Source organism: Calidris pugnax, unplaced genomic scaffold, assembly GCF_001431845.1.
Source record: "Calidris pugnax isolate Ruff unplaced genomic scaffold, ASM143184v1 scaffold219, whole genome shotgun sequence".
Lineage (NCBI taxonomy): Eukaryota > Metazoa > Chordata > Aves > Charadriiformes > Scolopacidae > Calidris > Calidris pugnax.
This window is the reverse complement of record NW_015094507.1, coordinates 5348-32985: the sequence shown is the minus strand read 5'-3', so window position 1 is coordinate 32985 and position 27638 is coordinate 5348. Positions and strand designations below refer to the sequence as shown.

Sequence of the window (27638 nt, the reverse complement as noted above, 5' to 3'; positions counted from 1 at the left end):
AGGACACTTCTGTCCTTACATCGCCGCAAAGTCCTCTGCCAAAGTCCACAGCAATCGATTTGGAATCTCTTCATATTAGCCAAGTGTCATAAGCATGGCAGAAGCCTTCCTGTAGAAAATGGGTCCCAGGTTGGTGGCTGGATCTTGTAGGAATATGTCAAGCAATAGGGACCTTTTCCCACTTATTCTATACTCTTTAGGGCAAAGTAGGTAGGGAAAGGTGACGTTCAATCAGAATTGTAATAAATGTATTTTTTGGTAATTTTTATGTTGAGTAACGTGACAGGCGTTTCACTAGCAGCAGTTTGTAAAGTCAGTCCCTAAAACTGGTGCTGGTAAAGCAGGGTCCGTGTGATGGGAGGTCATCATGTAGGAAAAAATGGAGTTTCTAAATGTGTTTTAGCCTGACTAGAGACATACATGAAGTTGTTACCTTGCGTGGTTATCAGAGTTATTTTGTTTAAAGGAGTAAATTTTGCTCTCCTCCTCATCATGCAAATGACTAAAATGCATAGCTAATGGCAGAGGGGCTGCTTCAGTCCTGCCTGGTGCCAGGATCTGAGTCCTAATCCCAAAATCCCACAGCCAGGCAGTGGAAATGCAGCGCTGCTGAGCACTAACACCTCTGGGGGTGCAGCTTCAGAGAAGATCCTTGTGAGGACTCTGCCCCTTGAGCTGGGCAGTGGGGATGTTCACCTGATCCCGAGGTGGCTGCCTTCTCCTCTTTTCTTCCCAGTGTCTGGATTTGTCCCTTTTCCCAGCCTTCCTTTGTGGGCCCTTGTGTTGTGCTGCTGATATGATACACTGCAAGTCAAACACACTTCTTTTTTTTTTTTTCTTAAAAGTAATGTCTTCCAAAACAATAAGTGCAAACTGAAAGTACAATCAATATCTTTTTGACAATACAGCAGAACATTAAATTTATAAATATAAAATTACAACTGAAGATTGAGTCTTATTTAGAATTTTACAGAAAATTAATCAGATAAAGTGCAAATTAAAAAAAAAAATAGACATGACAGGGCGTTTTTAAAAACTTTCATCATATGTTTGCAAACACAACTGATTTTGAACGGCAAAATATTTACAGTTTGGCAGTCTGTGAGTCCTCCATAAAAGGTTCCTGAGTTGCAAGAACCAGCACTGGTTTCTCATCTCTCAAGTTCTGCTTCCAGGATTTCTCCCCACGTGTCGACGTCCATCGGATACATGCTTTTCTCTGGCAAGCTGTTCTGTGAAGGAACGTTGCTGTACTTCCCGCTCAGCCATTCTTGCTTCACTTTGCTTTTCCAGTAGTTTCTCAGTAAGGTGATCTGGTGGAAAAAACAAACAATTCAGATCTTGGAAATGAACTGATTTAAGTTGCATTCAATGCCAGTAAGTTTTGCATTGGAAGAGTAATGGAAGAAAAGGGATTTGTAAGGTGTCTTTGGATATCTAGACGCTAAACCCAGGAGGGTGCACTGCTGTCCAGAAGCAGAGCTTGGTCTACTTCCAACTTTTCCAAGTTGGGTGGAAAATCGCTTCTTGCCTCAATTCTTTGAGGGTCAAGATGAAAACCCTAAACCGGGAATTCATTTTCCTCCTTACTCCTTAAATGAGGTGCCTTTCACTTTCTCTTTAGGTTATTTGTGACCTTTGACTCTTGTTTGGGCTCTTACTGCAGGCTGCCTGGATTCTTCTCTTCAGCCAACATTTTAGTGCAAGTAAAATGCTGACTTGGTGTGTTCTTTGCTTCTACTTCAGATCCCCTCTCCAAAATACAGGTAAAATAGAGAATCAGTGCAGGAAGCTCTGGAAATTCCTGTGCAAGAGTCGTACAACCTGCACATTGGAAGGGCAACCACTACCTTCTTGAGGCTTTGCCTCATACTGAGACAACTTCACTGAAAGGTGAGAGCCCAGAACTGGGGTTTTTTTTGCTGCTGCTTCTCTTTTCACTGCTGTGCTGCACCCCTGCTCTCTAAACACACCAGATCCCCACACCAGGTGGGGATCATCCTCTGCCTGGTCCAGAGCAGTAACTGTGAAACCCCTCCTATCCTGATCCACCTCAGCTTGCAGGCTGGACTTGGCAGGACTTAATAAGGTAAAAGAGGATGTCTGTGGCCCTGAGAACATGGTGACCTAAGACAGGGATGCAATAAATATGGACATTGTCTGGCAAACAGGTGGTAGCAGAGAGATCATTAGTTTTAATGAGCAATTAAGCAGTTAGAATGTTTGCCAACATGAAAAGTGAGCCAAAGGACAGGTGAAGAAGGTGAAGATTGAGGAAGAAATGACCCTAACTCAAAATGAGGACCACCAGAAGGCACAACTACGCATGCCCAAAAGCTTAGTATAATATGTAAATGAATTCTCAGAAGTGTAATGAGTATAGAATTGTAGAATGGTCAGAGTTGGAAGGGACTTCAAAGATCATTGAGTTTCAACCCCCTGACAGTCCCTGGGCAGGGACACCTCCCACCAGACCAGGTTGCTCAAAGCCCCCTCCAACCTGCTTTGAACATCTCCAGGCATGGGGCAGCCACAGCTTCTCTGGACAACCTGTTCCAGCGCCTCACCACCCTCACAGTAAAACCCACTCATGTTTTCTTGGAATGACACTGAATACGTATACCTGTTGTATAAAATTTAATTTGGCGACGGCATCCGGCGCGCACAACAGGAGGAGCCACCCCCTGCTTTCTGAAACCTCAAACTGAGTCTTAGAAAGCTTTAATCTGCCGGTGTTTGAGGCACCATTGATCTTTAAGGTCCCTTCCAACCTAGAAGAGTCTGTGATTCTGTGTCCGGCTGAACCCGGGGGGTTGTCCCATCAACCTGGTGCCACGGCGAGGTGGTGGCCCCGACGGCATCTCTTTTAGCTATTCCCACCGCCAACCCCCCACCCTCCCCGGCAGCCTCCACAGGTTGGGACACACACACACGACATTTTAACCTTCCAGGAGTAGCCGTTCCCGCGGTCGCCGTCGATCTCCCGGCGGCAGACGGCCCTGACGCTGAGGCAGTGGTGCCGCCACAGCCGCTCGTTGCCCTCGATGGCGCGGTGCCAGCCTTTGCAGGTAGCGGCCGCCCGGCACAGGCTCTCCACGTCCAGGTCGCCGAAAATCCGACAGCTGACCTCCGGGGGGAGGACAGCCACGAAGTCGCCTTGGTCTTGGTCTCTTCTTCCTCCTCCTCCTCCTCCTCCTTCTTCCCGGGGGAGCCCGGCCCCCTCCATCCCGCCTTCACCGACCCTCCGGGCGGCCGCCTCCAGCCGCTCCCGGGACGGTTTCTCCGCCGGCCGGCATCTCCTCGCTTCCCGGCGGGGAGTCGGTGTGTTGTTTGTTATGTTGTTGTTTTTTTTTTTCTTTTAAAAGGCCAATCTTTCGGCTTTTCGGGGAGCAACGTCAGAGTAACGTCATCAGGCGGCGACGGCCATCTCCGCCGGCGGCGCTCCTCCCGCCGCCTCAGCCTGAGGTAAGGCCGGCGCCCGGCCCTCGGGAGAAGCGGGGCCCGGTGCGGCCTCCTCCCCCGGGGGAAAGGGGGAGGCCGCCGCCGCCGGTGCGGGGTCTCTCGGGAAGGGGCTGGGTAGGGAAATGGGGGGGTGATTCTGCCCCTCGGCTCCGCTGTGCTGAGACCTCACCTGGAGCGCTGTGTCCATCCATGGAGTCCTCAGCACAGCGAAGGACACGGACCTGTTGGAACGGGTCTAGAGGAGGCCAAGAAGATGCTCAGAGGGCTGGAGCACCTCTGCTGTGAGGACAGGCTGAGAGAGTCGGGGGGGTTCAGCCTGGAGGCTCCTGGAAGACCTTAGAGCCCCTTCCAGTGCCTAAAGGGACCCACAGGAGAGATGGGGAGGGGAGTCCTTACCAGGGAGTGGAGCAATAGGACGAGGGGTAAAGGTTTTCAACTGAAAGAGGGGAGATTTAGATGAGATATTAGGAAGAAATTCTTTCCTGTGAGGATGGTGAGACACTGGAACTGGTTGCCCAGAGAAGCTGTGGCTGCCCCATCCCTGGAGGGGTTCAAGGCCAGGTTGGAGGGGGCTTTGAGCAACCTGGTCTGGTGGGAGGTGTCCCTGCCCAGGGATTGTCACGGGGGTTGGAAATCGATGAACTTTAAGGTCCCTTCCAACCTAAACCATTCTGTGATTCTAAGTGCTGGATTTCTTGGGCATCTCATCTGGAAAACTATCTTAATGTTCATACCGAACCATCAGTATAGAATAACATTTTGAGAATTTGCCCTGATTTACGGTAAAGCAACTCCTAAGCTGTAATTTCAGCTTTCTCAAAGTTTTGTCATGGCAGTGCCTAGTATAAATTTTGTACTTAAAAAACCAAAACACAGTAGGGTAGGGGTCTGCAGCGATGGGAAAATCTTTGGTTCAAAATACTTTCAGCGTAAGAGGGAAGGGAAGGCATGTTTATTTCCTCTGTGAGTTGGTGTAATAGCATGTGACGTTCAATTTCAAAGTGTATTAATGGCAAACCTTCAGAACAAGTTGTGGAAAGTACATGTTTATATTCATAATGACTTTGACTAGCTAAAAATTAATTTGCTTTCTCAGAAAAAAATTAGGAGGCTGATGCAGAAGCAGCACCAACTGTTCGTCCTGTTGAGATGTCGTGTAGCCCATCGTTAATAGAACCCGCCTGTTCCAACTGCGAGATCCAGGGAGCTGCAAAAATGAGAAAAAATGACACTGCTTCCAGGCATTTGGTGGGTGCTAAGTTAAATTTAGTATTTGTAAGCATGTGTTGAGAATGAAGCAAAGGTGTTGTGTTTTCTAAATATTTTTTTCATTACTTCCCCCCCACACCCACTCCCCGAGAAGTAAATTCTTACAAAGGTGTTTGCTTGAAATATGGGTTGTTTTATTGATTTGGGATTGTATGCTATACAGGTATATAAATATATTTCTCTTGTGTGTTTATGTTGATGATAATTATGCTGCAGTAATCGGTTCTGTGGAATATACAAAAATTGTTATTGCTACAGGAATAATTTAAACTAATAACAGGGCAGCTGAGTTCAGAACAAAGTCCAGTTCTGGTCTGCATCAGTAACTGTGATGTAAGTAGCTGTGAAGACCTTGGGCAATGAATGACTCTTTTCCCAACCAGCCTAAAAGCCTCTCAAATTTGTATCTGGAGAGTGTGGAACTGGACTGTAGATACCTTGTGCTGCCTATAAGTGATATCTGTTTATAGTGTACTAGCAGCCCATTTAATTTGAATCATACAGTTTTGATGGAACTGCGTTATCTGTGGGTTTGTACGGATCTTGACAAATAACTCTCCTGTTTTTCGCTGGCAGCCAGCATCTTGTCCAGCAAAACAGATTTTTCCAAGCAAAAATATTTTGCTGCTTTTTTTTTTTTTTTTTTTAAACTTTGCTGAGTGAGAATGGCTTTCAGACAGGCTGGATGCATGCATGGAGCTGGTGGGATTTTTGTTAGGTCTTCTGTTGCGTATCCAGTGCTACAGTGCTAGAAGGGAGACATTGGTCAATGGCATTGTACAGTAGACAGCTGTGTACAACAAATAAAATGTCAGCCTTTAGTGTAGCTGAGATTCCTGGGATGGATACTTTCAGTAAGTGATAGTATTACTTTTAGTACATAAGTATGTACTGAACACAATTTTGGTGTATTTAATTTGTTTAGAGTGTGGTTCCTTTCTGGAGAAAGGAATTGAGAGAATGCTAGTGGAACTTTTCTTGGGTTTTTTTGACAAATGGGCATTTTTTTTTGTTAAACCTCCTCTTCCTCTTATTTCTGTGTTGAAACTCTGTAGCAAGGTGCTGATATAGCTCTTCTATGAAACTTTCAGCCTGTAGCCTTATAGATATTTATTCTAAAGGTCGAGGGAGTTGTTTGGGTTTTTTTACTGCATGAAGGTTTCTATAGACTTTGTTTTTCTGAGTGTGTAGGAATTATAAATAAATAAATAAAGCAGTGGGCACCATCCAAAAAGTCAGTAGTTATCCAGGCTGTTTTTGAAGGACATAACTGTGTACACACTTGCTACTAGTTTTTCCCCCCTCTTTTGTAACTGGAAAAAGGTGCTGATCAGTAAATGTCGTTTCAGGTTCCTCTTTGTGATGATAACGAAGACGAACAGTCCCAACCTGTTCAAAGAAAGAGAGTGCTTCCGTCTTGGATGCTGGAAAGAGATCTCCTGGTGCAGAGGATTTCTGAGCCTGTCATGAAAGGAGGTAGGTTTGCAGTGTAGTACATTTGCATGCCAATTCGTGTGCTTTGATACCATTGTCTTAAATTGTAATGGTGGTGGTAGAGTATTAATTTGTTACTTCTCTTTCTGCGTTCTGTGCCTGGTAGCTGACAGAGCCTGACTCCTGTTATCTCCTTTGTCATCAGTACTACGGGTGTGACAGAGCTCTTTCTGAACAGCTGATTTTCTTTCTGTTCTTTTTTTTATGCCTGGTAATATACTCTCTTTAGACAGCTGGGCATTTGATGTTCTGCAGCCTGGTCCTACAAACTCACCTGTTTTGTTTAGTATGTAAATTCTAGGTAGTTTTCTGTGTCTTTAAGCCTTCTTCACCTTAAAGTTACTGATGTATTGCCCTGCCCTTCTAAATGTAGGTTCTTCTAATTTTAAAGGTGGGGTTTTTTGGGTGGTGGTGTGTGTTAGTTTATTTTTAACTGCGACTGAATCGGACTTGATCATTCCATCCAAAGTTGCTTCCCAGGAGGAGCAGTTCATCGCATTATAGTAGTCTCTCACCAGAATGAGGCATTCCCTCTTGCCCTTCCTGCAAAAACAAATTGCTGAGTGTAGGATAAGCTTTTGACTGCTGTGTATCAGTGGTAACAGCGACAGAAAACTGCACCTAGTCCTATCAACGGGCGACACAAGGGTGCTGCATTGGCACAATCCCAAGGAAATTTTCTAGCGTGTCCGGCTTTTCGTCCTGGGAGCTTGTGAAGAGTTCTGAAACTGCCATTTGTCCTTCTCTGACAACCTTACTGCAAGGTATTTATTGCTCATCAGAAACTTTTATCAGTGGAGCTGAAGGACTAAAGAAATGGGAGATGGACTTCTCTCTGCTGAAGACAGCAGGCCCCAGTCTCTTGCCGTTCCTTGGCGAGGTGGTTTAGGTGCTAACTGCTTTATTTCCTTCATTAATGTATGAACTGTGGCTGGCGGGGATGTGTCGACAGCTATTCTTTCTTGCCTCTATTTCCACCTGCTATTTCTGCTGAGATGGTGTACTGGACAAATTTGGCTCTTGATGCCCAAGCCGGGCCGCAGAAGTATTTCATGTAGCGCCTGACCGATTGCTTCTTATCTCCTGTAGTAAATGCAGGTGTTTGGATGGATTGATGTGGGCAATTCTGGCTTTAGACACCTCTTTCATATGCCATTGGCTACCCTGCCTATGCCTTCCCTCAAAAGCTAATTTTCAGAAAATTACAAGAAGCAAAAGAAACTTTACTCTTTTTTTTTTTTTTTTTTTTTTTTTTTTCTTTCCAAATCTAGACTGTTCCCTGCTGGCTTGTTCCCTTGGATGTAAAAAATTGCACGTACCAGAGGACCTGCTACTGGCTGTGTTGAGTTGTTGAGTCCTGCACTAGTCTGATTGTTTTCTTATGTTTGGTTGTTTGGAGTTTTTTTGGGGGGTTGGGTGGGTTTTTTTGTTTGTTTGTTTTTTCTCCACAACTACTACAGTGTTTGTTATATGTGTCTATATAATGTTTGTTTCAAAGACTGAATGTTTTGGTCATATAGGTGCAGAGATTTGGAGCTGTGTGGGCAAGGGGTATCTGTGTGCTGTTGAAGACCTGACCTTGAGGGAGCCAGGGATAGGTGTGAACACTACTGGAGCTGTTTAAAAATTCATTACGTGAGGAGATGATTCCAGCTTAGAATGGGCTGCTTTACTAAAACAACAGATCTCTTCTGCAGATCTAAAATGTTTCCTTAAAATTGTGAAAAGGTTCGGATCTTTTTAGGGTGCTATTGGAGGGAAAGGTAATAAAATGAAAAGGCTGCCCTTTCGTTTCTCTTCTGTTTGTCTTCTTATTGGAAAGGGAACACCAATTTGTTCTTTTGGAGTTAGATATTAACGTTTGGAAAAATTCCTTGTTCCCTACAGATGTCTCTGTGATGTCTAGTTTTTGAAGGAGGAGAGTTTTTTAAAGTCTTGCAAAATTTGCCATTGAGTATTTTCCTTCTGAATGTGTTTTGCAGCAGATGGAGCTATAGGAAAAGCAGCACAATGGCCCTAGCTGTCTCCCAGCTATAATCCAGAAAATATTACTTCAGTATAGAGAACTTACAGTTTTCTGGGATGTAAAGCTTACCAAAGAGGGGCACAATATTTGCTGTCTTGCTGTCAGTTTCTTGCTGTCAGTTACTGGCTGATGAAGTAATCGACCGTGATGTAGTTGACTAGGCAAATGGGCATACCCTGATTTTTGCCATGTCCTAATTAATTGATGTTTGTGTCTATAAACTGGTAGTTTGAAGGGATATTTACATGAAAGGTCTGTGGTAGTAGTCATCCTTGGACATTCGGTTTACTTGATCAGCTCCTACTGTGTAGATGAAACTCAGTCATGCTGATAGAGTCGGTCCAGAATATTCTTTTCCACATATTTATTGTCTTCCTTCAAATTTCCCCCTCAGGCATCTGCTTCATTCTAAAACATACTTTTACTCCTAAAAGCGGGAAGTGAAAAATACGTTGTTGAAACAGCACATGCACAACTGCTGATTCTCCTCATGCTTTTTGCCCAGTGTTCTGCTTTGATGTAGCTTTAGATTTCTAATGTATTCCAGAAGTACCATTTGATTTTTCTTTTAAGGTGGTAGAATGAAAAAAGGCCAAGGAAGGGGAGAGAGTGATATGGAATCATTAAAATCAGAAGGAAACGTGCAGCGGAAGAAAAGATTAGCTTCTGAAGAAACTATAGAGGATTTTGAAGGTGAAGAGCAAGATCAAGGGAAAAGGAGCTGTCTTTCCATCCATGTTCCTTCATCTCAGGTAATTTTTTGGCTCAAGGCAGAAAACCATGGTATTTCAAAAAATGAGAATGTAGTTGGCACTGTCATGTTGAAGGTTGGGTTACAGCATAACTTTGTGTTCTGCTTGTGATGTGTTGTTTTAAGAGTTGTTTTGAAATGCCAGTTCATTGGACAGCCTGGAAGTCTTCAGAGACTTGGTTTTCTGCACTTCTTTCCTGGGATCTGGGATTTAAGCCCCAAATGTTCCAGAGAAATACCGGACTTTCAGCTTTACAGCAAGAGGCTGGAAGACGTGGACCAAAGTACTGGTCCTAGGGAGTGGCTTGGTGTGTGGTTTCTTTTTCCAAGAACCCTTTGGGGGTAGGTGGTGGTATGACACTGATGTCATGTGACACTGGACTTTGCCCGAACTAGTGCCATTCTAATTGGTGAAATTTTATGGTCAGAAAATTATGGTATGTGGCTTAGCAACTGCTATGTCTTGAAGAAAGATAGCAGGGAGTGTGCTTATGCCACGATCTCAAAATCCAAGTCCAAAAAAGGGAAGAAAATACATAATCTGAAATCCAAAACTATCTGTGGCAGTGAGTGAACAGGCACTTCAGTCCAGCTGGTCAACCTGTCTGTGTGTCTTTAAAATACAGCTGCATTTATAGGCAGTTAAATTCTTACTGATAGCACCCTGCTAATCACGAACAGAGAAGGATCGTTATCAAAGACAGAACATACACTGGTGAGAGCAAAGCGAGGCTTTCACTGACTTTAAGTGAACAACCTGGGGAGGTGTTTCTAGTCTCTAGCATTAGAATTGCCTGGATCTGTTAAAGGACCTGATAAAACACTATTATTTGTTATGCTTCATTGGTTTTCACACTGAAAACAAGTAGGGATTGGTTTTGCTTTTCACTTAAATCCTAAGGGTAGTCTTAATCATAGTGGTAGCTTTTAATCCAAAAAAGTGCTCCAAGTGGTGAGCTTTGCATTGGCTGGGTACGTTAATACCAGCTGCAGTGCTGTTTGCTCTTTGTCAAATTATAAGGTGAGTGACTACCTACTGAATTATTTCATTTTGCCATTTGTAAATACGAAGCTTTACTTATTTTCTCCTAATAATTTCATAAATCATTTTTGTCTTAATCATAGTGTACGAAATTGCCTTCAGAACTTTGCAGAAAAAAAGAATGGGTTAATGCAAGCAAATCAGAAAGAGCTCTTAAAGATTGGAATTCTGATATCAAAACCAAAATTATGCTCCCTCTGTTGTATTTAAGGCGATTAAGAAAATCTGCTGTTGGGTGGGAAGTAAAAAGAATATTAATTCTTCTAAGCGCCAGCAGCCACCAGATGGCAGTGAGGTCACATACACGTTATAACCAGTGCAAATAGTGCACTTGGTTCTGCTTTTCCTTGATTGCAACCTATTTTTTAACTAATAGTCATAATAAATGTGAAAGTGTTTAGTCTTCTTATATACAATATAGGCAATGGATTGAAGTATATAGTAGAGAAATCAAAGGCGGAAGTGGCAAATTTAGTGTAATTTAGTTCTCCTTTTGTAAAAGAAGGACTAATTTCCCAAGGTGCAGTTGTTTGCTGAGCCTGATTTTGGGAGTCTTGATAAAAGAGTCATCTTTGTCTCCAAGTTGACTTGCTAAATATGCTGCTGTCAGAGTGATTTGATGTTAATACTGACTTTGCCCTTTCTTAATCACGTTGCTGCTCAGATATAATTGTCTCTGGTTTTGGTTAACATTTTGTGAGACTTGCATTGAAAGGAAGAAAATCAAATAGGAAACCACCAGCTGGTTTTCAAGCTCTGCCAAACACACCCTTGCAAACTAAGTATAAATTTACTGGAGGGGAACCTAGATAATAAACTGTAGAGAGCAGAGACCTTTGAGTAGGTCTGTAGTGTATCAAAGTAGCTCAGCCTTCAATATAGGTATGATGCCAGGTGATGTCTCAGCTGTCTTGGTTGTGTATCTTGTTCTTTTTCTAAAGCACACATCTCTTATTTTAAGTGTACATATGTTCCAAAATTTAAAATGCAGTGTTTGTCAAAAGTGAAATTGTTGCCTGATGGTATCTACTGACAAACTCTATTACGATTTAGAGTCACGAAACGAAGCATTTAAGATGTATTGGGGTGGGATTAAGCTCAAGGTGTATATCATGAATTCCCATATCTAGATAAATATATACATCCCATATACCTTGGTACTTAAGGGGGTAAAATTGATTCTTATATAGGAATGTACGTTCTTCTAGAGTCTGTTCTACAGATATCTATACACGTATCTTCATGTGTATAACCCCCATTCATTTTTCAGGAGCAGTACGTTTAATTGAAAGTTAATTTAAGCTAAAGTCTTTGGCCTATTCAGAAACTGAGGTGGTGAGGGAAGAGCCTGTCTGTGTTGGGAGGGAAGTGAAACTGAGGACAGAAGCTCTAGGATAAGTTTGTCTTTAAATTGTGTGTGTGTCTGTGTTCTTAACTTGAGCCTTTTATTCTAGCAGCTGCATGTTGCGGCTAACTTTAGTTTGAAAAGTGGAGTAGAAGGTTTTAAAGGCTGGACCAGATGATCTGTTGAGGTCCCTTACAACCTGGGCTGTTCTGTGATTCTCTGATTTTTGAAAGCCGGAATGACGAGATGAGGCAGAGATTGACTTTAAAGCTTTTAATTCTGAAGAGTGTAAATTTTCAGGTCCTTCAAAATGTAACCTTGTTCCGCAGAGTGCATCTGGATTTCCCCTTGAGAGTACCATGACAAACATGGAAGGAAATGGCAAGACTGGAACAAAAAAACCTGGAAGTTCTCTGGAAAAAAATGATAGGCAGCTGCATAGTAAATGTTCTAAAAGGATAGGTCAGTTCTCCAGTAAAACAAATGTAATTGAGGAAACAGAAAACAAAGAGCAGATTACTGGTTCTACAAGTCAACAAGCTCACTGGGGCAGGACTTCCCAAAATTTTGGTGCCCAGGAAGGGATTCTTGAGCCTGATGCAAATCTGGATTGCGAGACTGAGATTTCTGATTCAACCAGAAGTGCAGATGCTTCAGAAAGCTCCAAACACATCAAGCGTAAGAGGACACCTTGCATGTATGGAACAGGCTGTTACAGGTAAAGCAAAATTAAAACTAGCTTAAGATAGCTTATTGTTAAGAAGTAATGTATTAGCTATGGAAGAGAAAACGGTAAAGTCGTTACGAGCTTTGATTTGAAAAAAATCTTTTGGTAAGCAGGGGACTGATGAGAAACAAGTGGCATAACAGGAATTTTAAAAGTATATGAGGAGCCAGGATGTCTTGCTAACTGCTCATATATAACCCAAACAAGGGATGAAGTACTCCAGCAAATTAAGAGATGGAGTGTTGTAGGAAATAAGAAACAAAGGCCCATTTTAAAAAGAGAAGAAATAAAACCCCCTGTGTGTACAGTACTTGTACCAGCAGGGAGAAGAGGTGTAAATGGTTGAAATGCCTAACATAGACCCTGTAGGCTTGTTTTATTAGCAGATGAAACTTTTATGAAAGATGATTGTATTAATTGAAGTTATTGCATGCTTTGTGATCTGAATATGTGATATAATTAGTATTTGTCATCCCTGAATGATCAAGAACTACTTTCATTATAAATTTAACAGTCTGCCAGGTTTTGTTTTGGTGATGCTCTCAGTCCCTCCCTAAAACCCAGAACAAGGCATGCTTACAAGCTCCGTGTTAACCCTTGTCTGGTCAGTGTCTTTGGTAATACTTCAAGTGAAGAACGAATTATTTTTTTTTTTTCCTTTTTTCTCCTACTCATATCCTCTCACTTCTCGGTGAAAGATCTGTGCTACAAATGTTATGTACAATACAAATGTTCCAGCAAAGTTCCAAAATGCCAGTGCTGAGTGCCACCTTATTTTTATCCCCCAGGGGGCATGAACAGTAGGAAAAAGAGTGAGGTTATTTAGAAAACAAGCAAGCACAAGTACATGGATTCTTGTTTATGTTCAGTGTGAAAATCAAACATGTAAAGCTGTTATGTTGACGAACACATCGGTTTTCCAGCTTTCATGTAGCTTTTTTCCCCATATCTCAAATTTTGCCCTTAATGAATATGATGAAAACATGTTTTATTAGGCAGTTAAGCCTATCCAGTAGTACAAATGCAGTCTCTAGTTTGCTACAGCTACTTTTAATTTTATTAAGACAGGTTTTCCCCTGTATGGGGGTTAAGCTGATTTAATGCTCTAACATGCTGAAGGATTCCTAATGTTTAGGAAGGCAAATTTTAGCTACAGTTAATATGGAACAGGAGTCAGTATGTGTACATTTGTTCTTGGGTCTTTATTTTAAAACTTTCAGAAGCAATACTTTTGGGAAGTGTTGCTTTTTAAGCAAAAAGAATGCTCTGGAATAACACATAACAAAACCTTCTGTTGATGAAGTTTGTAAAGGTGATATATCAAAAACACGAGCTTTGATCTGCCAGAAATGTCATGAGACCAAACAGCAAAAGAAATACGCTTTGTAGTCCATCTTAGTATTTGCTTTTAATACAAGACCCCCAAGTAGTCTTTCTGCATCAATGGGATAGCTATGTTAGATTAAAACAAGTCTTTGCAGTTACTCATATTTTTAACAGACCGTGTATGTAAGTGTGACATGAATGAGTGCTTCGAAGGAACACGTTGATAAAATATTCAGTTTTTCATTGTGTGGTGTTTTCCTTGAGCAAAAACTAGATTTTAGAGTTGCTAAGGAAGAGGAGCTGCTTTGAGTGCTTTTATTGAGTACAATGGGTTGGTTTCCCATTCCTTCATTACTTTAACCTTGAGAAAGGTGTCTTCCAACAAGATGCACTGTAGGAGTCTAAAGTGAGTGCTGCTTTGTTAACTGGAACGTTTCCTAAAGTTTTCTTCTAGGTGAGGTTTCTTATTCATAAAATGTCATTTACCAAATAACTAAATGCTCTTAAGAGTTCTACTCTTCATTTTGTAAGCTCTTATTAAGAGATACTTGTCTTCTGGATGTGACTTTGGCACCTTTGATGGATGCCTTGTAAAACAGTACAAGTTGAAAAGATTAAATGCTAGTTCTGTTAATTTCAGTAAATTTCTCTAACACATATCTTAAACATTTAGGAGATAATTTTGTAACCCATAGTTCAGTTTCTTCATTTCTGAATTTGAAAACACTGCTTTTGAATCGAGATTGATGCACACCTTTCGCTGTAGGGATTTTTCCTGTCATTGTCTTTCAGTGTCGGATTCTCTTTCTGAGGTAGCCTGAAGCTTTACCAAATTGAAAGAAACTGCTGTTACCACCAGGAGGCAAAGTGCTCTGTGTATGTTATATCTGACTGTGTTTGTTGTCAAGGGACTTACCCTTTGAATCCTGTCTTGTGTTCATTTTCTTGTCTGCTGCTTGTTATTCTGAACTTAGAAGAACAGGGAATGAAAAAGAAAAATAAATCCAACCCCCGTTTTCAAGGGCTGTGTAGAAGGGGTGCAGTAGACCTGAACTCTCATCTCTAAAACCATAACCCACAATTTTTGTCCACATTGGGTGTGTGTAAATCTTCCTGTAGCTGTGAAAGCAGGGCACACTCAACCAGCATTTGGATTTGTGTGTGCATTCTTTAAAATAGTTTGCTCTTTGTTTGATTGTGAAAGTATTTTTCCTTTCTCCTTAAGCTTGTAAATCTGGTGGCTGAAGACCTGCATCTGTCTTTTTGAGTCCTGTCTTATAGGACTTAACAACATAAAACTTAGAAACATCTTAAGTGTAGTTGTGGCATCACTTCAAGCTTGAATTCTATGGCTTTATAACTACTGCTGGCAACTCATTACATCTTCACTACTAGTTTCTTTAGTAGCTGAGAAAATGAGCCCTTAAAATGGCCAGGGTTTTCTGCATGTGATTATGAAGAGCCAGGGATTCGGACCTAATCAGTTAAACTTGCATTAGAAAAAGCTTTTAAGTTGTTTTTGATAGCTGCACAAATAAAATACTGTCTTAATGAACAATACTCAACTTCTGCTTGAGTCAACTGCATCAATTCTGAAGAACTTTATCAGTTTTATTTGCATAATTTTTTATTTGTGTAATTTTCTCCATCATTAAGTGTGAGTACACAAACTCAGAGCTTCTGTGAAAGTAAAGTTACAGTAACTGTCTGAGTATGTTTATGGGAAGACAAATCTCCCATAAAACTTTATTCTTAAAATAGGCTTTTAATTGGCTGGTTTTCGTGTGAGTAAAGCTTAATGATTTTGTTTTGATAAAATGAGTAACATACTCCTGTGCAGTGAGGTTTTGTTGTGAAACTAATTAACTTTGGAGTGCAACTCACAGTGTGATAGATGTTGTGCTCTTACAACTCAAATCTTTTGGATCTGAAAAAAACCAAACCAAAACCCAAAAAACCTCAGACAAACCAAACCCTTAATAAAAGAAAGAAGCTTCAGATTTTTGCAAGAAGGGAAAATGCTTGCTTAATAGAAGCTATGCACTTCCCTGCTCCTATTTATTTTGCTGGATATCATTGCACAACATGTAGAAGTGGGATACATACAAATTATCCAGGTAAAGGAAAGATAAATACATTTCTGTTGATCCTGAGCATCTGAAGTAGGACATGTTTAAGATGCTTCACAGGAAATGTATAATTTGAGGAGGATCATTCACTGGCCCAAAGAATCCCAAAGCCTTGTGGTAGGGAGTGTACATTAAGACTCTTTTATTTCTCTTCCTGCTTCCTCCCATACTACTTTCTTTTTTCTTTTTTTTTTTCTTCTTTTTTTTTTTTTTCTTTTTTTTTTCTTCTTTTTTTTTTTTTTCTTTTTTTTTTCTTCTTTTTTTTTTTTTTCTTTTTTTTTTCTTCTTTTTTTTTTTTTTCTTTTTTTTTTCTTCTTTTTTTTTTTTTTCTTTTTTTTTTCTTCTTTTTTTTTTTTTTCTTTTTTTTTTCTTCTTTTTTTTTTTTTTCTTTTTTTTTTCTTCTTTTTTTTTTCCCCTCTCCTCCAACGGGGGCTGTTTGGTGTTGTCCAAGTAGGTTTCAAAGTAAATCTTTTGAGAGGAAATGGGTATCTTCTAAAATACAATAGGTTGGCTAAATTACAGCCATTAGGCCTTCTTTCCTCAGAGACTGTGATGTTACATGTATCTTATTGTAGGAATAAATATAAACACGATTTTACAGAATATTAGTTGCTTTGAGAAGATGAATTGTGTCTCAAATGACTCAAAATTCTTGCTTATATTGCTAATAAGCTAGCTTCATGCGTTTAGAAAACAAAGCAGCCTCTGAAATGACTTGGTTTCATCCCATTTATTTTTAAATGGGAAAATAAGTAGGCAGCCAGCCTGAACTCAATCCAAGTGATGTTTTCTGAGAGCTTGTGGTGGAGTAAATGACTGGTAAATGCAATTTTGCAATAATACCTAGTGATACAATTTACTTACCTCACAATTTGCGGAAATTAATAGAAAAGACCAGGACAAGAAGTTTGTCACCTTTGTAAATAGACTCAAGCAATACTGGGTCTTTGATAAGTATCTTATTGAAGACTTTGTCTGTAGCTCCCTTGTGGAGCTTCCTGAGTGAAAGATACCAGGCAAATGGAGATTTGAAGTATTAATACTAAATATCTAATCGTTTTTGAATGCCTCAAAGGAAGCCTGAACGGCTCGTCGAGCTCACAGTGCTTGAGTAATCACTTTGCAAAAGCTGTAAGAGAAGCCTTTTTTTTTTTTCTTACTGTAGTAGGTGAAATGCTGAAATTAATATTGGGTGTTCCCTATAAAGTTCATAAAAGGTATTTGTGAATCTAAAGGAGAGAATACCTGTGATCAATGAGGAAGCTGTTGTGTTTCTGGCTTTGTGTTTCTAAATGCAGCTCTAACAAGTGTAAATAAAAGCAGTAATCACTCTGTAGGTTGCAGCTGTCATTCCTCTTGCTTGAGGCAAATAGTTCACTTTTATAATTTGCACAAACACATTGAAGATTATGTACTCTGGGAATTGGTGTGGTAAATCACTGAAGTATTTTGTGGATGTCTTTTGGAAAATATTAAAATACCCCACATTCCATGCTTTTAAATATTATGCTTGGAAAAAAGTGTCTTGAAATCATAGGGGAAAAAGTAGATTTGCTTTTGGTACCAGTATGTTCACTCTGACTTAATTTTTGTAGTATGTTTTGATCTGCCATGTCAATTTCTCCTGAAGTCGTAACCTGTTTTTGTGTTCTTTTTAACATCGCTTACACAAGTTTTGTAATGCAAGCTCTTCTCTGAGTAGTGTTGTTACAGCTGTCTTGTCTTCTATGGTGTGTATCCAAACATACTGCCTAGGAGCAGTAGAAACGTTCTTTCAGTGATACATATGTTTGTGTTCACTACTTGAATTTGACTATGGAAATGTTGTAGAGCAAGAAGTCGTGGATGCTGGTAATGTGCTCTCATCACTGGCACTGCTGTGAGTCAACAACATGCAGAACTGTTACATCTTATGGTACAACTTCATGTCACCATTGCAATTTGATATTTCAAATAAAATGTCATGGCAGCCAACCAAACTCGACAGCATAGTCAACGTAGCGTCCGATAGACTGCTCCACCTGGAATACTGTGATGGCATTTGAAGTATTCAAGTGAGTAGCAGCTTGCATACAGAACAGAAATAACAGTTGAGACAGGTTGCCTGAAGCTTGTATGTGATAACCCGAGGCTGTGGGGAGTCTTTAGTACTGCAGTTGTTCAGCTGCCATGGGTTGGCCCTTCCAACTCGTGCTGAGACTTGAAGTAGAAGTTTCTGTTGCACTTCGATACTCCAGATGGAGTCGTACCTGAGCAAGTTGTCCACTGAGTAAGACTCATGCTGGATGACTACATCAGTAGATTGTATACATGTTGGAAGTCTGAAACTTAAAGCTGATGGCAAATGGGAAAATTCCTGGTTTAACCTCCTTTGCAGCCTGTGCAGACAAGGCTTTTCTTCTGTTATCGTGAAGTAGGTCTATCATTCTGCATGAAGTTAAACATTAAAAGCTCTTTTTTATGTGACCACAGAAAAATGAGTTGTCGCTGATTAAGTAACACCCTTCTTATCTCCACTTCTTGTGTTTAAATGGAACAGTCAGTTTTCGATATATATTTGTCTTTTGCAGGAAGAATCCCATTCACTTTCAGCAGTTCAGTCACCCGAATGACGATGACTATCATGAAACAGAGATGGTAACTCAGGATAACAATGATAACCGGCCTGAATGTCCATACGGAACGGCTTGTTACAGGTAGAAACATTGTACAAAATGGCTTTTCTTGTACAAAAACTATTTTAATCAGTATTCGCTTTGTTAGAAAGCATAATTTAGGTAAAACAGCAATAAAATCCAGTTTATGGACTTCAGTTTCTTTTGGGCACTGTTGATCTTCTTCAGAAATTGTTTTACTCCTTTTTGTTTCTCAGTGTCTAGTTTTGACATTCCTATTTAGCAGAGTTTAATGACTGCTCTGTAATTGACACGATGGACAGAAGGATGTATTTTGAGGCAATACCACTAATGTGGGGGCTCATTGAAACTAACAGCTGCCTCTAATAAAGGTTTGCCTGAGCAGAAACATTTTCTCTCTCTCCCAGAAAGCAGGATGATCCTCAAGAGCGTGTTCTCTAAGAAATGTAACAAAATCGGGGTGGCTTTTAAGAAAGCGCCATCTTATATTCAGCTCATGCAGAAAAGATGTTTCTCTTCTGAAAAACATAAAATTGAGAAATCAGTAACAAAGTCACCAATGTACTTTTCAGGAGTACAATGGATGCTTTATCCAAAGCCAAAACCCTCTCTCCTTCCAGATTAGACAATCTCTGTACTGTATTAGTTGATCATTTCTTAATCTGTGTTTCATTTCTGGGGGGTAGAGGACAGCGGGCACCATGAAGCAGTGGGTAATTCTTTCAACAAAGCAACAGGTGCAATTTTTGCTATTTTTGTTTGTCGTTATCTGTTGGCTATTACTAGAAGGGAACATAATTAAATGATCAAAATGCTATGCCTTGAGTTGGGATCAAATGGTCTGCTGTTGACGATAGAAGTAAAACAGTGAAATAGGCAATTCTTTTTGTTCCAGTACAGTGTATTTAATAGGAGACTGTATTTTCATTTTTTATTCAGATAACTATCACTTCTATCTCATGTACACATAAGGTACTTTGGGATGGCAGTAGCTATAGAATTATAAATCAACTTGAAGCCTATGAATTTGTCTCAAGTTATTTGACAGAAAAATAAGATTTTTCTACTGAGGACTGACAGCATTACTCTGTTCTTTGAAGAATAAGAAAACATAAATAAGCAACCGCTTTTACAATGCGGTCTTCACAGACTTAGTATTTTGTAAAATATACACAAAATTCTGCAGTTGCAGAAAGTCATCTCAAGTTTTAAGCGATGTCACATGATCTGTCATTCTTAAATAGCGGGCTTTAATTGTTGCTTATTTTCAGAAGCAAAAATTTGGACAACTGAACTGGTTTTCTTCCCATGTTAGAATTTATAAAAAAATTTCTGCACAAAAATAAGTCGAGTTGAAACTATTTTAATGTGCAGCCCTGAGAAAAACCTCCTACAACATGGGTTAGCATAATGTAAGTCAGATCAAGTTAAAACATTAGAGCAGCACTGGATAAATGGGGGAGGAGATCAATCAGTGTGTTAATGACCTGGATCATAGCCTGAATGAGGGGAACATGTACTGCAGATTGAAGAGGAAGCTTACTTAAAATTTTCTTTCATTGATTTGATGCTGGGTTTCTTTTTAATAGAAGACATACAAACTTGTAAAGTGAATTTGCATATTGCAGAAGAGACTAATCTCTGAAGAATCTTTCTGTAGCCTTTCCCTGAGATCTTCGACACAAGCACTTCTTCTCAAATCCTTTAGTTTTCCCAAACTATTTAATTTGTAGCCTTATGTTTCAGAATATGGAAACTATCCCTGCATATCTCAGATCTGTAATGCATTCTGCATGCATTGTACTTAATGCACCAGAAGTTACATTCCGGTTTCATTTTTAGTGAGAGTAAATACTATATTATTATGATGTTCAACAAACGCATCTTAGCATACCACTTTGGAAACTATTTCATTTCTTGCTTTTGATCAGCCATCTATTTTTTTTTCATGCTGAAACAAGAGGAACTCTTTATTTAACCTGATTTTTTTCAAGCCTACATTCTATAAGCTGAGAGGCTGCAGTAACGCACTGGTCACAGAATTTTTTATTTTTTTAAAAAAAGGAACGAATATTATCCATAAAATGCCAAGGTAAGTGTGGGACAAGGTGGCAAATCAAGCTTTTACTGTTTTCTTCTTTGCAGGAAGAATCCACAGCATAAGCTAGAATACAAGCACAGTGCTCCTCCGGGTAAGCCAAGTTGTTCGATGTAGTTAAAGCTTTGTGAGGGTGAAGCCCCCAAACCCAGTAATAGATACCAAAAATTTGGACTAAAATGCTCTCAACTGCTGTAAGTGAAAAACACACATTTGCAGCTGACTTTGTATCACCCTGCACCCTTGGGCTTCCTAAGCTTGAGGTCTTGCCCTTGTCTGTGACAAGGGAGGCCACTGTGCCTGGTCACTGCAAACTTGCACCCTGGATCTTGCTTTGTATCTCACATGATGACAAAACTGCTGTGTGGCAAGTGGCTATTTTCATGAATTTAATGGGTTTTATTGAAAATGAAACATGGTACAGTGTGATACTACCGGATCTCTGTATTCTGCTTCCTCCATTCAGAGCTGGAGCATTACAAGGAAAACGGGGAATACATTTAGGTGTTACTGAAGTGTTTCTCAACGTATTGAATTGGTACTGCAGTAAATGATTTCTGTAGCTTTTCTCCCATCCCCATAGCAAAATATGTATGCAGAAATATTTTGTTTTAACTGTATGGATTTATATCTTAATATTTCATACTTACTTTCTATTCTTATTTTTCTTTTGCTAGGAAATCCTCAGGTAACATGATTTTAAAGTCTTGTGATGCTCTAAAACAAACACTGCAAGCATATGTCACTCTCTTTAAATTTTATTTTAAATTTGGTTTTGGACCAGTGATTTTAATACTGAGAGAACAAATTTTTGCATGTATGTTCTCTTGAGGTTTGGATGGAATATTATTAAATCTGAATCTGATTTTCTGTTCTAAAATTTTCTAGTCTTTTATATTTCAGTAACTAGAGTTGTTGAAGAACACATGGGAATGTACTGTTTACATTTCCTCTGTTCTTTGCATTTTTTGTGCTTTTTACTTGATTATTGGACTTGGAGATTTTTTTCCACTTGAAATCCCAATGCAATAAACGATATTTCAGAGCACAACAGTTATGGAAATGTAATGATAATGTATTTTACTTTAAAGAATCAGGATTATGACATTATTAAGGAGAAATAGCATTTATGGCAACAGTAATGTAAAATATTTAATTGTTTTGAAATACTCCAATTTCCTACTTAAAAAATCCAACCACGTGACACTTGTCTGCAGGTGGCACGGTTCATAATAGTAAGAACAGTTCATCTGGATGTTCTGTCAAAAATCATTCAATACCAAAAAAAAAAAAAAGAGGGGTTTTTTTTGGGCAGCGGAGCTGGTTTTGTACTTGTAACTACAGCAGAACCATTGCACCATTTATTTTAATAGGTCTCCTATTGTAATTGTAAAATCCTATTGTGAATAACCCTTCTGCTACATTGTACTCTGTCCTGACTAACAACTTTCCTTTCTTTAGTAACTCAAAGAGGAACCCGACAACGAACTTCAAAAAACGGTGAGCATGTTCTACTGTTGTGAATGGGCACATCAGCATGGGATGCAACTGATCTGCTTCCGTTTTGGGGCATTTCATAATGTTGGAGATGCTTGATAACACTTAACCTGAGGAGAAAGTAGACATTTATTTCAGTAAAACCCTGTTTGCTTTATCACAAGTAATACTGCTGAGATTGGATTTGTGTCAGGCTTTCCTGGGCTGGCGTACCTGTACTTCCCTGGAAGCAGGCAAGAAACCATATATTTTAAAGAGAGACACATGAGGCTAAATTGATTCTTCCTTCCTTGCACAGGGGTCATAGTAGGATGAAAGGAATCCAATATTTCATCCACAGCTAGTTGAGGTTGCCCTGTAAAGATTGACTGCTCTTGAGACATTGATATATTCCTTCTGCATTGCATTGACCTTTAAATAACTTTCAAGGGCTATCTGTGCATGTGCTGATGAGTTTTTCTAATAATTTCTGTGAGGTATCGATGTTTCAGGTAAGATACTGGCTTATTAAGACCACAGTGTAGAGAAAGGTTAATGCCTTTGAGTTGGGGGCAGCTTTCACTTTAAGCCATATATTTATCCTTCTTATTTTAATTTCTAGTCATCAGTGAGGATTACATAGTAGCACAGGGAAGCTGTAGTCTCTCTTAATAGTGGAAATTGTAATACTCTCCATGAATATAGGATATTTATATTTACCAGTGTCACACCCAGCTTGCTTTGCTGCAGCCAACAATGTTATCTTACACATTGCGGGTGCATAGGCTCCAGTTTTAAATATCCTTTAGGTCTGTTTCCAGGCTTCTTTTGTGTCTCGGCTTCCACCAGTGAAGGTGCCTATTCTTTCTAAAATAATTTAAAAGTGAGCTTTAAAGAGCTGTCTGAAAGTCTGATGATATGCTGTCTTCACTGTCACCGGCCTGAGCAAAGGATGAGGATGTGGAACTGCTGCATCTCAAGTGGAAGTGGGAACTGGCTTGTCTTTCTTGAGGTCGCCAAGATGATCTCCTACAGAAATCCTCAAAATAGAGAGGTCTACTTTGTAGAGAAAAGAAGTAAAAAGTGAAAATAGGTATAGTTCGTGTCCTAGGCAAAGTTTTTTGGCCTCCATTTCTGTTGTGGGTGGATACAAGAGGTTGCTTTTGTACTTTCTGCTGAGAAATGTCTTTCCCATCCCATTTCCTTGTCATGTATGTGCGCGATTGGCTATCACTGAATGGTGAATATGGTTGTATCTGTGCACTGGCATGTTCTGAGGCACATTTGTTACCTTTCTGTTTTGCCGTACCCCATGATGCAGGTACCAGCCCCATCTTGGTCACTGCTCCCTTGTAATACTCAATTTGACAGCACGGTGAGAGTTGTTAGCAGCGTTGTAAGAACAGTGAGGCGTTAAGATTTTATCATGAAGCGAGCTGAACTGTGTGCCTATCTGAAGTCCTCCTTGCTCTACGGCTAAATCTGGAAGGTTTTAAACCATAGCTGTGCTTCCATAAGAATACCTTCCTTACCCGAGTGGTGTGTACAGCTCATGGCATGAGGTCAGCCAAGCGTGACTATGGGTGGCAAAGAGCTTTTCTTGTAAGCATAAAACTTAAACACAGAAATGAAATTCAACGTATCAATTTCAGTTCCTCTTACTGAGAAAGAACCAGGGAAGAACTGGTATTCTGTGCCCAGGAAAAAGAAGGGAACTCATTAATTAACGTGCTGTTCATATTTGCCGATTTTCTATTTCTTTGTTGTTGTTGTTGTTGGTTTGGTTTTTTTTCCAATGTCTTGTTGACGGGCTTGCTTAGCTCTCTTAAGGGCAAAGCTTGTAAAAGGTTGGGCTTAGCAAGCTCAGGTCTGAAGCAGTTCTACTGAGCCGTGCAGGGTCAGTCACACAGACCATCAGGGCTCCATTAACCTTTATTTCGTGCCTTTATTTGGCACAACTGCACTGTTGAACACAGCAGGATTAATTGCCAGAGAAGTGTATGTAAGCTCCACCAGCCAAGAAAAGAAGGGTGCCATCTACATGACATTTGATGTGTTTAGTTTTTCACATTTGTAGTCTAATTGCTACCGGAGGGATTGCAGATGGCTGGTAGAGAATGTGGTCTATGTCTCAGAAATAATCTAAGGCTAATTGCCGGGGGAATAGCTGTAAGGGAGGAAGATTTAAAAAAAAAAAAAAAAAAAAAAGGAGAAGAAAAAGGTTAGAGTTGCGCTGTCATTAAATTGTCACTACTGAATGACCAATGACCTCACTACGTTGTTGCTACCCAAGAAGTGACCTGCTGTGGCTACAGACCCTGCTGTGCAGGGTTCTCCTACGTGCTTGTTTGTAGGTTTTCTAGCTAGCTGATCAGCTCTCTTCCAAATATAACTCTTTGAAAAAGGTGATCAGCCTGGACAGCAATCTTTTTCTCCCCACGCGGAGTGGATGCTTTCAGAGAAAGTTTCAAGGTCATCTTTATAAATACGTTACTAGGGAAAAGGCAGGATTGTGCTAAATGAGCAGCTTTAGGGGCTGTGGGGCTGAGTTAAACTGTAGCAGAAAGTGGTGGAGTGGGAAGACATGGAAGGAAGTGCATCCTTCACTGCTGAAATCTGGATGTACAGGGAGGAAAACCATAGTATGCTCCTTGAACATTTGTGAGAAAAATATGGAAGTAATTGGTATTTTGCCAGAATTCCTCCTTTGCTTGTAATATACCACCCACAGTGCTGTGAAAGTGAAGAAGAGCTTTTCTTTGCTAAGGAGATCTTAGCCTTGTTACTCTCATAAGCTTATTCTGAGAAGAGGGATTTTGTTCTTGTATTTAGCATTTTTGTTTTGACTTCTCCCCTCCAAGACATAATTTATTCTGCAGGACCACAGTCTGTGATTCTTTCAAGAGATTCTGCTGGTAGGGGTAAAGACGGGCGTGATCAATTTCCTCTGAAGTCTGGTAAACAATAAACTAGCAAGCAGAATAGTGAATTACATCTCCAATTCACTGTTGGCATTTTCAGGTTTTTTTGCTAGGGGGTGCACAGTCGGTCCTTCAGAGAATATAGATTGCTGGCCATAGGATATTTCTCAGTTACATTATTGTGTGTCACACGTGGTTGAGGAGGTCATTCAGTGCTTCTGCAGCACAATTCACCTGTAAAATTATGTATCATTGAGTAACGTGACTAATGCTGTAAATGCTTCTGAAAACCTTGGCAGAGAGTTGCTATAGAGTGCAAAATGTAAATCAGACCATAAGACAATTCTGGAATAGTAACATTCCCTCTGGTAGAAAAATGTAACTGATAGAAGATGTGATCTGACTACGTAAGGTTCTCGTTAGTTCACCACATGCATAGCTTGAGTGCCTGGAGCTCTGACCTAAGGCTGCAAGAATTTGCTAAGAAATGCTTCTGCTTAACGTAAACGTTGATGATTTGGACTGGGATCTGTAGCTGAGAAAAAAAAAAATACATATTGATAGTTTTCTATGAGCTATGATAAGACCTGCTCAACAGATAAATGATCTGTACAAGGTCATTGACAGGTTATCTCTGAATGAAATAAGAATGCAGAAATTGGAGGCTTAGAAGAGGAGGAATGAGTATGGTTTTATTCGGAGGTATGATTTAAGGGGGCAACACTTGATGGGAATATTAACAGACTGGCTAGCTAGGAATTGTGGACATGAAAGAAAAAGGGAGGTAGCTCAGGCTTGAAAACATGCTGAAAATATGAAGCAGTGGAAATAAAGTTTTTAAAGGTTCACAGCTACCGATAAATAAAAGGAGCAGACAATGCTGCCATTGCAGCAGCTTTTTATAGATTCTACCAAGTCAGACAGATAAGTCTTCTTCAAATAGGAGACTTATCCTTGCCCTGGGAATTGGTTTAAATGTGCCAACATAGTCAAACAATTAAAAGAATACTGCAAAACAAGCTGTCTACAAAAGTTTAGGAACATGCTGTGAACAGCATCCATTTCCTGTAAACAGGTTTCTGAGTCTTTGATTCCTGCTGATACAGAGTATTGTGAAGTACCACGAAGGCAGAAGGCAATTTGATTACAAAATATAAGTTGTGAAGAAGATGGATGGAGAGCAGATTAGAAAGCGGCGCGATTATTAGAATAGACTGAACTGGGGAAATGGGTAGGCTGCCCCCAGCTCAGGAAAGAAGTGTTCAGCCTTTGTTGTTTCCTTAACCCACCTTCAGAAAGGAAGCACAGACTGTCCAGCGTGGAGCCAAGTTGAGAACGTAGGAGGCACGTGATGTAGCGGATCCCTTCTCTCACCTGAAGCTCGGGAAAGAAATGAATGAAAATTAAAAACCATGTCAGATTCCAAAGGGTGTGAGTATAAAATAGTCCTACGTAAGTATCTGTGGATGAAGGCAGAAAATCAAGGGTCACAATAGACATCTGGCAGTAGCTAGAGGCCAAATGGCAAGATAGATAGATTGTTTATGGAGAGAAGTAGCAGGAAGATGGCAAGGAAAATTGTGTGTGCACCTCCTTAGGGAAAGGAGGGTTATCAGAAGACATTACCTGATACTGTCATCTTTTGATATCAGAAGACATTCTCAGAAGAGGCCTGAGACTGTCTTCCAAGTGCTGGAAGAAAAGCCAGTAAGGAGAACTTTGTAAGCGGTCAGACTGGTAAGTGCTGCAGTAGGGGTCAAAGAGAGATGGCACAGCTTTTCATGTGTCTTGAAAATCAAACCCAAATTGTCAACATTGGGTAAAGTGCTTTGGCTGATTGTCCCCTCTTGAGGGGAGGGACTAACTAGATGGTCTCTGAAAGGTCACTCTAGTTCTGTATTTATGGTTCATGAATATATGACATTTTGTCCCTACAGGAAGAAGGGCTGTGGAGAAAGACGGTGTCAACGATGATGAACCAAATGAATATGACCTTAACGACAGCTTTATAGATGATGAGGAAGAGGAGTGCGAACCTACTGATGAAGACTCTGACTGGGAACCGAGTTCAGAAGAGAAGGATAGTGAAGATGTTGAAACTCTTTTGCAAGAAGCACGTAAATTTGTTAAGACCAAAAAGTAGCTGCACGGAACAACATTATGAATGTCCAATCTGATTGTGTTAAAACACGGATGTGCAAGGAGAGGAATTGCTTGGAAAACTGTTTTCCTCAGTCATGTAGGCGCTACAGGAAGATTTTAATGGGGGTGAGAGGATTCAGCAATGCCTCTCTTGTCCAAATGTGTTATTTTGGTGGGGTTTTTTTTGTTAAGTGATGGAGCCGGAGGGCTGAGCTCTGGACGTTTTTTGTTTTGTTAATGTTTTTGTTTTGTTTTCTAATCTGTTTCTTTTGCAACACGATTGGTGTCTCATAGTTTGAAATACAATTTAAAGGTCGTTAATGTTTCATCTTCCTGTGCTTGGAAGAAATACTGGCATTAGGAAAGCCTTTTATTTTGCTGAAACACAATAAATACTGTGTTGACTGAAGAAGAGTTACACTTCACGCTTGCAGTATCGCAGACTAATTCTTGGCCATCGCTGGGGAATCTGCCTAAAACAGTTTTTAATTTTCTTTTGAGTTAGTGCAGTCTTAAACTTCATTAGTTGGATACTGGCTTTCCTTTTAGGTGTCATTTCTTTGATTCTCTTGGTGTAAGGTAGTTAAATACAGGATGCCTGAATCACTTGAGAGGAGTATCTCAGTGTATTTAACCACTTTGTTGCCTCAAAAATTATGGTGTATTTTCTATAATTACAGTAGTAGCTCTTTCCATGCCTGTACATCACTGGAATTGTGTTAAGTTCACAATAAAGCTGAAGTCTTGATGACTGTATTTTTGCACAATAAAACTTTTAACATACTGTGGGAAAA

General features: G+C 40.1%; 2 protein-coding genes across 3 annotated transcripts; one reads left to right on the top strand and one right to left on the bottom strand.

Moving 5' to 3' along the window:
* Positions 1-821: 821 nt before the first annotated feature.
* On the bottom strand, positions 822-3401 carry FBXO48 (F-box protein 48). The gene is made up of 2 exons (XM_014964540.1): positions 2945-3401; positions 822-1313 (listed from the first exon to the last, which is right to left on the bottom strand). The coding sequence occupies exons 1-2, from the start codon at positions 3224-3226 to the stop codon at positions 1152-1154; spliced, it is 444 nt and encodes a 147-aa protein (XP_014820026.1). The 5' UTR covers positions 3227-3401; the 3' UTR covers positions 822-1151.
* On the top strand, positions 3366-27638 carry APLF (aprataxin and PNKP like factor). Of its 2 annotated transcripts, none has more exons than XM_014964531.1 (9): positions 3366-3465; positions 4559-4710; positions 6081-6207; positions 8825-9003; positions 11719-12107; positions 18142-18267; positions 20353-20399; positions 21767-21805; positions 26640-27638. In XM_014964531.1, exons 2-9 carry the CDS (start codon positions 4612-4614, stop codon positions 26843-26845), a joined length of 1212 nt encoding a protein of 403 aa, XP_014820017.1. In that variant the 5' UTR covers positions 3366-3465; positions 4559-4611; the 3' UTR covers positions 26846-27638. The 2 variants fall into 2 exon arrangements, with proteins under 2 accessions (XP_014820017.1, XP_014820018.1); XM_014964532.1 differs by lacking the exon at positions 3366-3465 and adding an exon at positions 3470-3549.

What these genes read in the sequence shown, in the direction of transcription:
- FBXO48 (XM_014964540.1), bottom strand. Translation starts at nt 3,226, where the DNA reads ATGGAGGGGGCCGGGCTCCCCCGGGAAGAAGGAGGAGGAGGAGGAGGA. An exon ending in GGAACGGCTACTCCTGGAAG is followed by an intron (nt 1,314 to 2,944) that starts GTTAAAATGTCG and finishes TTTTTCCACCAG; the next exon opens with ATCACCTTACTGAGAAACTA.
- APLF (XM_014964531.1), top strand. Translation starts at nt 4,612, where the DNA reads ATGTCGTGTAGCCCATCGTTAATAGAACCCGCCTGTTCCAACTGCGAG. An exon ending in TATGGAACAGGCTGTTACAG is followed by an intron (nt 12,108 to 18,141) that starts GTAAAGCAAAAT and finishes TGTCTTTTGCAG; the next exon opens with GAAGAATCCCATTCACTTTC. An exon ending in ACAACGAACTTCAAAAAACG is followed by an intron (nt 21,806 to 26,639) that starts GTGAGCATGTTC and finishes TTGTCCCTACAG; the next exon opens with GAAGAAGGGCTGTGGAGAAA.